The following is a 15115-nucleotide window of genomic DNA, read 5'->3' as shown; positions in this document are numbered from 1 at the left end:
TTACATATATTATTTATATAATAATATATTATATATATTTATGTCTAAGTTTAAATCATAACACCTCATGTGACAATGTGGTTAGTGTCTTCTTTTGTATAGATTTGATCCAGGTTCGAATCTCACACTTTACATCTATTTTTCTCAATTTTAGTTTAACGAGTCAATTTCGAGCCGAACACGAAGACAAATATTTAAATCGAGTCGAACACGAACACACTGTTCACGAGCCGATTTCGAACAGGAGCTATTTTGAACGAGCCGAACACGAGCCCAGCTCAAGCTCGGCTCGTTTACAGCCCTAAGTTAGTGGAACTTACATTTAGAGTTCGCATGCAGCAGCTGCAATTTTTTTGTCAATATGCTCGTAAAATTATAGTTGAGAAAGTAAATTTTTTAAGAACTACGGAGAGAATAAAAAATATTTATTTTTTTAGAAAGCCAGACATTAACATTCTTATAGCCGCTACATTAACTGGTCTGGTTGCAAGAACAACTATCAACCATATAAATTTTAAGAAATCAACAAGAAAATAATTCCCCAAATAAATTACAAGCATGTTTGGTGGAGTGAAAATATGGGGATTGCGTAAATCAATTGCTTTCAAGTTTGAATAATAGTGATGAAAAAAGATCAATATAATTGGGACAAATACACCTATACTCGAATTAAGTTAAAATAAAACATTTACCCTATAACGATTTGATTTTATTACAAAAAATATGTATATTTAACCCATTAAAAACGGACTGCAAAATACTCGCATAAACTGATGGCTTACTTTGCGCTAGATGTACCATGTTTTTGGTTGACGTTGGCTGCGGTTCATACTTGAGAAATAATTCCACCGTTGAACCATTAAGACAACAGTTGCTACCTGTGAAATCACATTCACATATAATAAATGATCAAGTAGTTAACATATACCAAAAAAAAAAAAAAAAAAAAAAAAAAAAAAAAAAATGGGGGGGGGGGGGGGATAGAGGTACATCCAAGGTCCAATAAAATCACGCAACGTAGAGGAGACAGAAAAATAAAAAGAAATTCGTTTTAACACAAGTGAATATTCTCCCATGTTATTTCGCGTTATTCAGATGTTATTGTGGTGATATTTATTGTGATGGTATTGATGTGTTATTGTGTTATTATAGTACCGAAAATATTCTCAGAACACAATAATACATGAATACCACCACAATAATACCTGAATAACGTGGAATAACACGGGAGATAATTCCCTTGTGTTAAAACAATTTTTTTTAATTTTTCTGTCACCACCACGTGACGTGATTTTATTGGACTCCGGACGTACCTCAACGTCCAGAATACTGCAGACGTAATAATTTTTCGCGTTGGGCTCACATACACACCCACATAAGATTCACACTTTCTTTATTTACATATCAAACACCTCAACATTGATATTTTCATATATATATATATATATATATACCGCTCAAATATTTAATATCACAATCATTTTCCTTTTAAACATTAAATACACATTTTTCATCCGTAAGTTTTTGACACCCGGGTCTAAAAATGTAAATATCAATCTTCGGCTGTTAAATATGCGAATAGAAAACAATTATGAGGTATGTATATTAAAAAATTATACCTGTAAATGCGGTGAGGAGATCATAGCAGTTCACACCAGGATAACTACAAAGTTTGTTCAAGCACTTGGATGCTTCCAACCTGTAAATGAAGTTTTGCTTGAAGAACTAATTATAAATGAGAGAACTAAAAGTGGTGTTTTTACATATTCATGGTTAATTCAGATTAATTTCTTATTTCTTACCCTTTGGGATCGAATTCTGCCAGTCCTAGCAAATTACTCAAGATCTAATCAAGGGGAATGCAACCTTATTAGATTAAGCAGTAATCTAATTAATCAAAATTAATTAGGCTAATCACTTTCACTCTATGGAAAATAAATAAGTTGGCTGATTTAAGAGTTATAAAAATCTGATAAATTATTGAAGGAATAAAAATAGTTAATTACCTCACCCACGAAGAGCTTGGCAGCAAGAATGCCTAATTTTGTTTTCATGTGATCGAGGTAGGCTACTGGACTCAGAAGGGCAGCTGAAGATAGCTTGTCCACTAGCCTTCCCTCTGAGAAAGATGCCAAGGCAATTAGGGTTCCCTGCAATTATATAACTTTTCATTTTTACTGGAAATTATATAAGCACCATTAACAACAGCTTTGAATAGATGATTGGATTAAGAATTAATAAACAAAAAAAGATTAATTATTTCTACGTGACATATCCAGAAAATATCTGATTGGCTCAAAACTGATTAAGAATTAATAAAGGATTAATTATTTCTATGTGACATATCCAGAAAATATCTGATTGGCTCAAAACATTTCAGCAAAAATTATGAAAAATAATTAAATAAAAAGAAAAAAAAAATCTTTTTTACATACCAATGAGTGCCCAACGTAGTGAAGCTTCTGATTTGTGTTTTTGGAAACCAGGTCAATCATAGCTGGGAGATCATTGGCCGCCAGCTCATCCCAAGACCACGCCCAGTAAGCCTATTTATTTATATGTAGTCAACTTTACTCATTCCCAAAATGAATTTATATGTGCATATAAAATGCATGTTTCCTTATATATATATATATATATATATGGTATCATATCATTGCAATAAATTAGATGTAATTCCTCTAATATGTCCCTTGTTTAATAGTTATGTAAACTATAATTAAAACTAAATCATCATGAAAGAAATCAAATAATAAATGAGATCAAAGTTCTTAAGCTGCATTACATCAGTAAGCTAGTAAATGACCTATAAACCTAATAAGACTATTTTTAATGTTAGATAAAAATCTAGCTTTAATATTAATAAATACATTTATAGCATTTATATGTCATGAAAACTTATGATTTGAAATAAGTTCTCTTTCACGCTACCAAAATAAAGGATAAAGGTATAACGTACCAACCACAGGATCACATCATCATGCACTTGAAATTGCATTTATGTGATCTCCTGTGATTGGGTGCCTCATAGGTGCGATGTCCGCCTCTAATATTGGAAAAAATATTACATTAGTACTCGTGATGTATAACTGCATCACACGACTAAATAAAAAAAAATTATATATTTAATACATGATCTACTTCCTCCGGTCACGTGACATAATTTCATTAAAGTCCTAATGCAATTACTCATTACAACTCATGATATAATATTTTTTGCTAATATTGGGGGTTTTGCAACAACTTTGATGCATTTTAGCTAAAGAAATTTGAAGCGGGTTTGAAAACTGAGTTTGGGGCATTTACATGTGCCACATGATTTGTTTGTTTTTACATATCTAACATCTAAGTTTATATATTTATATACATGACACTCAACATTTTAACATCACATAAAAAATATCATTGTTATTAATTTTTTTAAAAAATAAAATGCAATTTTTATGCACAGGATTATGCCACAGAAGTACTATAAATGTGAATGTGAAAGTTTATAAGTTAGATATGTAAAAGTCTTACGTTTAATTTTGAGCATGTTGGGATTTTATTAATTATATGAAAAGATTCAAAATTTACTGAACTGTAATCTTATTTATCCGTTAAGTGAAGTCCATGAGATCTATATTTGTAAGAAGAAATATTTTGAGGGTGGTAATTGCAAATTATATACCGGGTCGGATGACGAAAGAGACACGTGGCGACGGCTGGAACGGGTGCCTCTCATGTTACCGACCCAAACGTCAAACCCGTTATCGGCTAGAACGAAGGCCAGAGATTGCTCCGGAAGGTTCAGGAGCCACGACATGCCATCCTGCAATTATGTTATTTTTTTTTGTCAATAAGTAAAAAATTAAAATTTAAAATCATATATTTAATGATTGAGGAGCAGCTTAATTCGAAAAGAAAGGGTAGTTTATGAGTTTTACAAAATGAAAATAAATGTTAATTTCAAATGGATAAATAAGAATATATCATAATAATTATACGTTATGATCTCTTAACTATTTTATTTTTAAGTATATTTATGTATATTATATATAATACTTATGTCAAAATAAGTATTATTCTGATATAAAACTATGGTAATGTAAATATGTTTTCAAGAAAAAAAGGACAATATATGTCACGACTGGGTCTGTTTGGGGCAGCTCGTGCGTTTCAGAATAAACAACTTATCCTAAAATGCGGCCTGAGGGTCGACCGCGGATGTCAACCCGCGGCCTGCGTTTAATATAAAAAACTCAAATGCGGCAGTCAGCGTTTTCAAAAAAATGAAATCTAAACAGTTAGGCGGCGTTTCAAAAAACGCTGCCGCACTTATAAGCTGCCCCAAACGGGTCCTAATATATGATTGCACACATAATGCACAAATGCTATTTTTAATAAAAGTATCATTTTACGGCCAGTATTTGTTATATATAAATAACGTTTGTTTTAATCAAAGCCAAGCGCTTTATGTGGCTTCAAAACTTTCATTCTGGCGTGTGGAATTGAAGAACCAGTTTTGTTTGTTAGTGTGATATTTAATATTTTTTTTAAATATTGGACAAATAAATATATTATTAATTTATCTAAATTATATAAAAAAAAGAACATTATCTACATAAAAAATTCTATTAACCTAATTCCGCCCGCCCTAAATATTTATAATCAGATAATTTGTATTTTTTTAGTTTCAATTTGCACTATTTCTATATTCCATGTCGAGAGAGAGAGAGAGAGAGAGAGAGAGAGATAGAGAGAGAGAGAGAGAGAGCAATTATGCAATTTACCTTGATTGTCCCGACCGTCCCTCCGTAATAATTACATCTATGGAGCAGATTTTACTATTTTAAGAGTTAATTTGACTTTCTTTTGTTACTATATATATATAGTATATATGTATATGAGAATATTTACCGTAAGAACACCATGTTGCAAAAGCACGGGCTGCCTATCTCCTCCCATAACTCCATTGCGCCCCACTGGTATTCTCTGCATTCCCAGTATGTAGCCATCCTCAGTGGTCACCTATACATATATATCTCCAAATATTTAACTCCAATTAATATATACCATAGATGACGAAGTGCATGGCAAAGCAACATTAGTCAATAATTAACCTCGAACTCCTGGCATTTATAGCCGTAGGGACGCACCACAGCCTCGCAGATTCCAACTTCTTCCGGCGAGGGAGAGAGCGTGCGGGCGCCATTGCAGAAGAAGAAAGAGATGAAAATAATTGAGCAGGAGAAGAAGCTTTGGAGAGCCATGTTAGAGGAGAATTGAGACTGATAGATTCGCGTACTTATAGTTGAAGGGAGAGGGCCTGAAGAAAGATGCGGAAGAGAATTAGCGTATGTGAACGGAAGACGCGATGGAGGGCTGGCTTTTGGATTTTAACGGATTGATGTCGTCGGCTTGATATAAGACTTGTTTGTTTTGGAAATGAGTTGCTGAAGGGGATAAATGGAAGGCTGTCCTTTTCTATTTATTTGTTTTTTGTAGCTTAGCTGGTGCGGGATGAGGAAGTTGGGAATTAAAGAAGTTAGTGGTGGTGTTACGGAGTGTGCTTTCCCTTTATTTATTGCTATATTATTATTATTGTTATTATTATTATTATTATTTATAGTTTTATGAAAAATAAGGAAAATATTATACCAAACCTAATTATAAGCCAAACAAAATGGAAAAGAGGACATAATGATATCATAAGTGAGGGGAATATAAGATGTGTAATAGGAGGGAATTATGAGATCAATGTTTCATTCAATTATGAAGTATCTCTTGAATATCTTTTTTAGACTAAATAATGCAGAGTTTCAAATAATTGGATAAGATTGTTAAAGACTTGTTAAGATGTTTTGTGTGCAGAAAAATTCACTCATAATTTGATGTCTCAATATTGTATGAAAATCAAACACTCACAGATAGACCAAAAATTATCGGGAGGAGAACAAATTTTTTTACTTAGAAGAGCGAAAAGGGAAAAAAGTATAGGGCCTAGCCCAAACAAACTATTCCACCATAAATTTGTAATTATAAAGATAAGTCCTTGTCCAACAAATGAGAATGAAGGGCTACAATACTGCATAAAGTACAATACTTGTCTGTGCATAATATAAGAAACACTTTTGGAGTTGTTGAGAAAATTAGGGCGAAGAAAAACTAAAACGACACAAATCCAGAAGAACTCAGAGATTTAACGAGGTTCGGCAAAGATGCCTACGTCCTCGGGAGCAAAGCGGCGAGTTCCTTTCAATATTCAGAAAAGAGGTTACAGAATTCAGGGATACCTCCTGGGGTTACTAACATGCCTATTTATAACCCCAGGAGTAAACCTAGACACAATACGTAATTACAACATTACCCCTGTACCATACCGCGGGGCTTTGCCCCCGCACCCCAACTCACGTAACTTCCCAATTTGGACAGATTCTTCCGCTCTGCTTCGATCCAACGTTTGTCCCTATATGATATATGAGACATACCATAACAGGAGTCTAGAGAAATTAGTTGTTGTATTATAAGTACGACGAGTGAAAGTATTTGTTGTCGAACGTTATCGTTGGATCTTCATTAAAATGTTATTTCCCACTCTGTATGCAGGATATTTCGTAACATCTTATTCAAGATACTTCAATGCACCATATTCATAGATGCATAATTACACACACTATAGGAAATCAGACTATTACCAACTATCTAAATCCATCAGAATTATATAATAAGCTATAGGATTGTAAAATTTTGACAGCTTTCATACAGACTATGACACTCAACTAAAATGCTTGACGTTAATTTATTTTCTGATGTGATTACCGACGGTTGTTTTCTTTCGACAGTCTAGATCGTAGTTACTACGTACAACCTAACGCATCGGGCACCCATCAATTATGTGTTGGTAACCCTATTAATAGTATAAAAATCTTCAAATTTAGCTCTTATTAAGTGCTAGTCGGTTATGTGTCGGTAAGTCGTCCGTGTTAATTTCTGACAAGCACGTCGTTGGTAACCTAGCACATCTGTTTATTGATTGTGGTCAACATTTTGATAGTTCATCGTAAACCTGCCAGTTTAAATCTCAAATGATATTAGCCGTCGGATGATCACCATTAGGTCGTCAGAAACCTGTAGCTAAGAAAATACATTTAACAATACAATTTTCACACCTACAATCATAAAACACATATATTTTTAATGATATAATACATTGCACAATTTAATCATCCAAGCAGTAAATAAGAAAACAATAAATACAGTAGTAAGATAAATACATTGAACCGACCAAAAATAAATATATGTACAAAAAAATCTATTATTCACTCGAATCGTTTCAAAAAAAAAAACATTATGAATAAAACATCTATTTAGTCTTTCTTTGTCCTCTCATCATCATTCGTTCCCTCAAACTCATCAAAGTTGATTGCTTTCCTCACTGCTCTACTAGACGTGGGATCTCATCTAGCTCTGATCTCATTTTCTCCTTGATCTCGAACCTCATCTAGGCGAGTTGGGAAGCAAACATGGCAACAATTTGGTCTCAATATCTGCAGATAATGCGACAACTTGCATACGATGCTCATCCTCATGAGCAGTAGAAGTGGATGCACCGGAGGTGGGCCTGTGCCAGAGGCCACAACTCATAAACCTGTTTCTTCCTCTTGCCTCTGACAACCTTCCTCCACAGGTCGTAATTGAATAGATCACAATCTCAAATCGTAATACCACCCGATTGTTGGGAGCGGCTCTCCTTTAGCATTCGAAAGGCTTCCTACCAAAAAAGAAAAACAATTAAGAAAGGTTAGAGGGTAGTTAAAAAACCAATGTATTATAATGTTTTTACAGCTGCAATTCTGTTAGGGATACGAAGATAATGCTTCATTACATCATAAATTAATCTTTATCATATGTTGATATGTGCGGATGGTACATACCTTAGAGTATGTCGTATGATCCCAAAATTGGAGCGATGCATATGATCAATATGCTAATATGTGAGTTGAATCTAAGATTCTTATAAGTGTGCTTAATGCTGGACAATATTATACTTTGGTTCAGGATTATTGTTTGATACTTAATATGGTGATATAGATTAATAATTGTCCCAATCACACAAGAAATCCACATTTGTCCCAATCACGCAAGAGCAACAGATGACACAAGCACCCATCATGACTCCAAGCCCATGATTATATCGTGTTCGTGCATGAATAGGATGCAAAAGCAGTAAGAATACTCAATAGAAATCATTCATGTTTTTTTCTTAAAAAAATGTTTTAATTGTTCTAAAGTAGATATTCTGATAAATCACTATGATGGCCATTCACTTTAATAAACATTGTACTTGAATAAATAGTCAGGCTCATTTTCTTAATTCGATTGTTGATATTTAATCATATGCTTGAAGTGAAATTATCTGATAAATGAAAAACAAAATAAGTTAAGGGCTGCTTGATTTGCTGAAAAAGTAACGCAATGTAAAATGAATGAAATGTAAGGGTAATGTATTGTATTTAGGTTACTTTGGAGTTATTTGATTCAGTGTGAAATAAATAAAAAAAATTTATTTTTTGGTTTAAAATAAAATGAAAACACTGTATTTAAAAAGCAATGCATTAGTCGGTAGCAGCCAGTTGTTGTTGTGGGTAGATTTGGTTGGGCAAGCAGGGACGGCAGTGGGCAGTGTGCAGCGACTGGTGATGGGATATGCGGCGGCGAAGGAGTTCAGTAAATGCGGTGGGCAGGCGAGCAATATCCGTTATTTGTTGAAGGTTGTTGTTTGAAGGTGGGCGGCCCGCGAAAGGCAGCAGCACTTTACATTAAAGTATGAATTTAAAAATCAGTCAAATCGGTCGAAATCTAAATACTGAGAAAATGAACTATAGAATGTATTTTAAATTTGGTCATAATCTACACCGTACTTACAATTCTTAAAACCCATGCAAAATGATTACAATACATTGGTTTTTCTATAGATCAAACCACCTCTTAGTTAGTTTTGTTAATCCTTAAGATTTTTAAAACTGGACTGGAATGTGAGGGTAGTTAAACTTTCTGTTGTCCCTGTACAGCTGTCGGTCCCCTCTGATCCAACCATCGATGATTCGACAAGCTTCTTCCCATTATCCAGTAGCCGACGAACAATTTTTCCTGCAACCCCGTGCAGCTGCTGTTTCCTATAGTTCTGGATCTTAGTCCCCTTCTTAGTGTTCTCTACATCAACCATTGTTTCCTGTAGTCCTCCGTCATAACCCTATCAGAATTTATTGATGGATCAAAACCACATATCCTTTGGCTCGGTCGGAATTATGACGGATTCCTCCAACTCTAAACCACCTTCAGAAGGTGTTCTTGATTACACCGGGGGATCAACCCAAATTTAAACTCCCTTGCATACCAGAGGATTAGAAACCAATATGAATTTCTTAATCACAACCCATAAACTAAATGATAATAACTTTTTGCAATGGTCCCAAGTGGTGTCTTTGTTCATGGAAGGACGTGGAAAGTTTGGTTACCTCACAGATATAGTTCGTGAGCCTCAAAAAATTGAACTGTCATATGAAGCTTGGGAAGTGGAGAACTCCATGATCATGTCGTGGCTGATCAACTCCATGGAGACTTCAATTAGTCATTCATATATGATCCTCCCCTCAGTTGGCGCCCTCTGGACGACTGTCCGTGATACCTATTTGGATGTAGAAAATTCTGACCAACTCTATGAGGTATCTAAGAAAATTCGGGAGGCAAAACAACGGTCAAGGCCTTATTGCATTATGGATTGAATGCAAATTGTACTACGACTAAACTTGAGATTCTCCGACAGACCTATCCCTCTTCCAAAAGGTTGTAGAAATGGATCGCATGTTCAAATTCCTGGGTGGTCTTATAAAAAACCTTGACGAAGGCCGATGCCGTATTTTTAGTCAGGATCCACTTCCTTCTGCACGAGCAGCCTTCATCGAGATTCATTGAGAAGAAAATCAGAGATTTGTTTTGCTTGACACTTCTACTCCTTCAGTCGAATAGTCCGCCTTAATCTCAAAAAGTGCTCAGCCCTCGTCCATGTCATCTCAAACCAGTCACTCTACTTGTGATTACAGTCACAAACTCAATCACACTATAAAAGAAGTGTTGGAAACTTCACATTAAGCTAGCGTATAAACCTTCGGCCAAATCCTTTGCAACCAGGGTCTCACGGCGACGTCCGAGCCTACCACAACTCAACAGATTCCTATCTAAAACATATTGAAATACATCGAATCTCTGAAAAACAAGAGCAATTGATCAAACTTCTTGGAGTTGCGGGTTCTTCGTCCGACAATATACTCTTCCAATGGCTCTCACAATTTTTTCCTCTAGTCGTTGGATTATTGATTCATGTGCCACTGAACACATGATTGGATGTTCACAGGGTTTCTCAACTTATTATCCGTGCTTTGGAAAAGATACTGTCAGAATTGAAGATGACTTTTCTAATGTCATTACTGGTAAAAGATCGATTGTACTAACAACCGGTCTAACTCTAGAGTCTGTTTTGCATGTTCCCCTATTACAATGTAACTTGTTATCTGTCAGCAAGTTAACAAATGATATTGAATGTGTTTCTAATTTCTCTTCTAATGGTTATGCTTTTCAGGATCTTCGTTCAAGGATGATGATTGAAACTGCTAATAAGGTAGCTGAATTCTAATATTTCCAAGTGAAGCGCACAAAGAGTGTGGACACCACTCAGGAGTTGTAGTTTATCTCGAGTCATTGATTGTCCTATTACATTGTTGCATTATCGTTGGGTCATCCTAATTTTCAATATTAGCACAATCTGTATTCTTTAATTTTTTCTAATAAAATCTTTCTAACTTTAATTGTGAAACATTTCATTAGCAAAGCATCATAAGGGGACTCCCTCAAACTTCCATCTAAATCAATAAAAGGTGATTCCTGACCTTAATTGATAACCACACTCGACTGATATGAGTCTATATTTTAAAAGACAAATATGAAGTTGCTATGACATTCCAAAACTTCTACACCTTTGGTTTTAACTCAATTCAAAACTCTTATTCAAACCCTTTGAACCGACAATATTTGTGAAATTTTCAACTCTAGTTTGGGCGAATTCTTGGTAAATAAGAGCATCCTCCATCGTAGCTCGTATACGGAATCTCCTCAACAAAATGGGGTAGCCGATAAAAAAAGCATTCACCTCCTCAAATTTGCACGCTCCATTATGTTTCACTCCAATGCCCTGAAACAGTTTTAGAATGATGTTATTCTCACTGCCAAGTATCTTATAAGTAGTGTCTGATCTAAGATTCAAAAGTTTTGAATCCTCTTTGCTTTCCTGAAGTCATTCTTCCTTACTAATCGAGTCTTTTCCACATTAGATCCCAAGATTTTTTTGGTTCAAGACCTTTTCTCAAAACACTGCCCCCACTCAGAGTAAATTTGATCCCATATCCATAAAATATATGTTCCTTAGGTACTCCGTAACTCAAAAGGGTTGTCGGTGCTTTGATCCTACCATGAATCTAAATCAGGCTTTATTTCAACTAAATGTCAAGAATGCATTCTTGAATGGAGAGTTGGCAGAACATGTGCATATGTCTCTCTCTTCAGGCTTTGATTTTACAGCCTCCAGAGGACAAATGTGCAAGTTGTGAAAGTCCTCCTATGAGCTAAAGCAGTTCCCAAGGGCATGGTTTGGCAAGTTCACAAAGGTGATCGTAGGCCATAGTTTTATTCGGGCTCAATCGAATCACACCTCTTTTTCTGACATTCCTCCAATTGACAGGTAGTTATCCTTATTTTCAATGTTAATGATATTGTTCTTACAAATAAAATCTCTCAGCATTAGAGTCCTTAAAGAGACCTTGCAAAACCCTTTGAAATAAAGGGCATGGTATTTCTCTAGCACTTCTTAGGCATCAAATTCGCTTAGTCATCTCGAGGAATTTGCTTGTCTCAGTGTAAATATGTGATTGATCTCTTGATAGAAAATAATTTTTTCTGTGCAAACTTGTTTATGTTGTTATGGATCATAACGAAAAATTATATTACATTCCCAATGTTGTGTCTGTCAAAAAGACTCGTCACAAGTGCCTCGTCGGAAAACTCATCAACCTTGCTCATACTCACCCCAATATATGCCACACATTAGAATAGTGAGTCAATTTATACATGGCCCCTATGAGTACCATCTCAAAGTTGTTTACAAGATTCTCCACTATTTGAAAGGTATATCGGGCTCAGATTTATTTTACTCTCGTTACACCTCTCGGTCTATTGTTGTTTATACAGATGCTGATCGGGCTAGATCAGTTCATGATCGACGTTTCACCTAGATATTGCTCATTTTTATGGGGCAATCTTGTCATGTGGAAAAGCAAAAAATAGTATGTGGTTGCTCGATGCAATGTTGAAGCTGAATTTCAGTCCATGTCCTTATGAATCTGTGAAGGCCTTCGGCTACACATCATGCTCCGTAAACTTAGTATATCAACATCTGTCCCACTACAACTATTCTGTGATAATAAGGTTGCAATTAGCATTGCTCACATTCCAGTCCAGTTTGCTCTTATTCTCTCATTATGTATTTTTTATTTTGCTTTAGTCTATTTTATTTTCTTTCCCAGTTTTATTCTGTTTCATTTCTTTCCTTTATTATACCTATTGTAATTAGGTTTAAATACCCCTCATTCTATCAATAATATTGTAGCGCTCTATTCCAATTCTCAACAATCACTTTGAATTTTTTCAACACTTTATTGAATACTTAGCGATTGCAAATAGTCATAATATGTTGCAGTTGAATAGCCATGGTCACAATTTTTTTATGACCAGCCTATAAAAATACTCTTTAAATTCTTGATGAACCAAGCCTTCAATGAATACTTGTCTAAAAGCCTCTGATGATCAGATGTAACTTCATCTATTGAAGGAATTTCACCATTAATTCTAGGAACATGCTGCAAAATCCATCAACAAGATGAAATAAATTAAATTTAACAAATAAGTATTTAAAATTCAAGTAAAAAAAAAGACGCATCAAATGATCTGAAATGGAAAGAATTACTAAGGTTTAATGTAATCATGTAATCACAGACAAAACATCATAGCAGGGGGCATTTATATTCATAGCACACAATTCTTACGTATTTAGATATCTCACATGTAAACTTTCATATTTACATGCACAACACTCAAATTTTTATTATCACAACAAAAATAACACTATTATCATTTTTTAGTAATGCATGCATTCAGGATACATTGGTACCGCAACTATTATAGGGAAATTGTCCACCTATCAATTTAGTTATCAGAAAATTCAGCGTACTGCAATTCTGTAATGGGCACACTCAGAGGTACAAGCTATAAAGCATGTTTGTACAACTACCATGGGTGACCTGGGATTTTTGTTAAATTTCCAATATTATATGAATTGTGAAATAATTAATCTTCTGAATTACTTGGGTCACCTGAGATTTTTTGTCTACCCTGGGATGGTCTGGTTGCCTCTTGTGTGTGTGTGTGTAACTTGACAATTGAGAGATGTTCATGTCAAAAACTTTAGATGTCATTTTTCTGATCTTCAAAATTTGATGACCATTTGTTATTATCCAGTAGAGTGTCCGTCAATTATTAAGCTATCAGTCAGTGATGCTTAGGTGTTCTTGGAAAGCCATCAGAAACAACCTACTTTATTGGACCAACGTGATAATTTTTCATTTAGGCTTTTTAATAAAAATCCCTATATTTGATCATTGATCCTATTTGAGAAGACTACTGTGCAATCCATCATTAATTTAATTTTTTATAAATTTAATTATTCTTATTTGATTGAGTAAATATCATGTTAAAGAAATCAAACATTCTTGAGGTTAATCTCAAATATAACTCATTAACATATGTCAAACCTTATCGAAGGCAATAAAATTTATACACTCAAGTCAATGAACTAATATTATTTTGTGGCACTTGCTTTGTTTTGCATCCATGCTATTCAGGATATTATCCGGAGTAAGTATGACCTCTATACTCCTGATTCTATAGGTGTAATAAAATAATTAGCATATATTTATTTTAAAATAAGGTTAGTTTCTTAAATTAACTCTTATCAGCCTCCTCTTAATCTTCGTATGTGGGAGCACTCTAATGATGTTCTTGGAGGCCCCCATGCCCTCGCTATCAGAGCGTCCATTGAGTTTTGCCTACTCGCTTTTCCTCTGGTATTCTGGAGAAACCCGAACCTGAGTAGTGAGCTAAAATCATCATTCTCGAGCCACAAAGAGCGCTGATGTGACTTCTAAATCTCATAGAAAATGTTCTAATGGTTAGATAATCTTGTGGCTACAAAGTTAATTTAATTACTTGAATTTTTTCTGAAAATCTCACTATGATATTTATTTAAATCAAACTTATAGTATTTCTGAAGTAAAACTTTACTACAATGTTATTGCACTTTAAAGAAAGGTATTTTTGATTTTTTGTTGCAGGAATGATGAAATAGGGTCATTGGAGCAAAAAGATGCAAAAGGAGCGAATTTGGAGCGAAAAGGGCCAAAATGTGAAGAATTGAACTAGGGCGCCGACGGCACCATCGACCCCGCTGATGAAGAGATTTTCCCGAGACTCCAGAATTAATTCATTAAGAAGGTCCACCGACGATGGCCTCGAGGTCGCCGAAGGTAAGCTCGGTGGTTATGTTCAACTAGGCTTTGGATGATGACAAATTTTGAAGGAATGCTTAGGCAACTCTTAGGAAAATTCATTCACAACTTTAAAAGAAGATTTTGGCTGAAAATTGAGAGAGCCTGGAGAGATTCTAGAGGTCCTGGAGGTTAGAAAAGTTCCATTAGTGTATAGAGAATTTACTAGAATGTCAAAAGTGTGAGGAATTCTTCGAGAGATTGTAAGAGTGGAGAGAAAGTGAGAGATTTCTTCCTCCTTGCCACTTCGAAGAGGAATTCTGTGTGTTGTAAGGAAATGAAGAGATTCAGAGAAACTTTGCGGAGTTTTCTTGGGGAGAAATTAGAGATAAGTTTATTTATTGTTGTAGTTTGTATGACTTTGATTTTATATATGAATTCCGAGTTTTGTTGTGTTTTCCCCATGAGATCTGAGTAGTTTT

At 34.8% G+C, this 15115-nt stretch overlaps 1 protein-coding gene across 1 annotated transcript; it reads right to left on the bottom strand.

Moving 5' to 3' along the window:
• Positions 1–693: 693 nt before the first annotated feature.
• On the bottom strand, positions 694–5007 carry LOC110031162 (triacylglycerol lipase 2-like). Its single transcript, XM_020734239.1, has 7 exons — positions 4900–5007; positions 3671–3811; positions 2436–2546; positions 2007–2150; positions 1803–1846; positions 1620–1699; positions 694–878 (listed from the first exon to the last, which is right to left on the bottom strand). Exons 1-7 carry the CDS (start codon positions 4978–4980, stop codon positions 694–696), a joined length of 786 nt encoding a protein of 261 aa, XP_020589898.1. The 5' UTR covers positions 4981–5007.
• Positions 5008–15115: the final 10108 nt, after the last annotated feature.

The sequence above is a fragment of the Phalaenopsis equestris genome, unplaced genomic scaffold, assembly GCF_001263595.1.
Source record: "Phalaenopsis equestris unplaced genomic scaffold, ASM126359v1 Scaffold000781, whole genome shotgun sequence".
NCBI classification, from domain to species: domain Eukaryota; kingdom Viridiplantae; phylum Streptophyta; class Magnoliopsida; order Asparagales; family Orchidaceae; genus Phalaenopsis; species Phalaenopsis equestris.
Note: the sequence above shows the minus strand (reverse complement) of the source record. Positions and strands in the feature narration are given on the sequence as shown.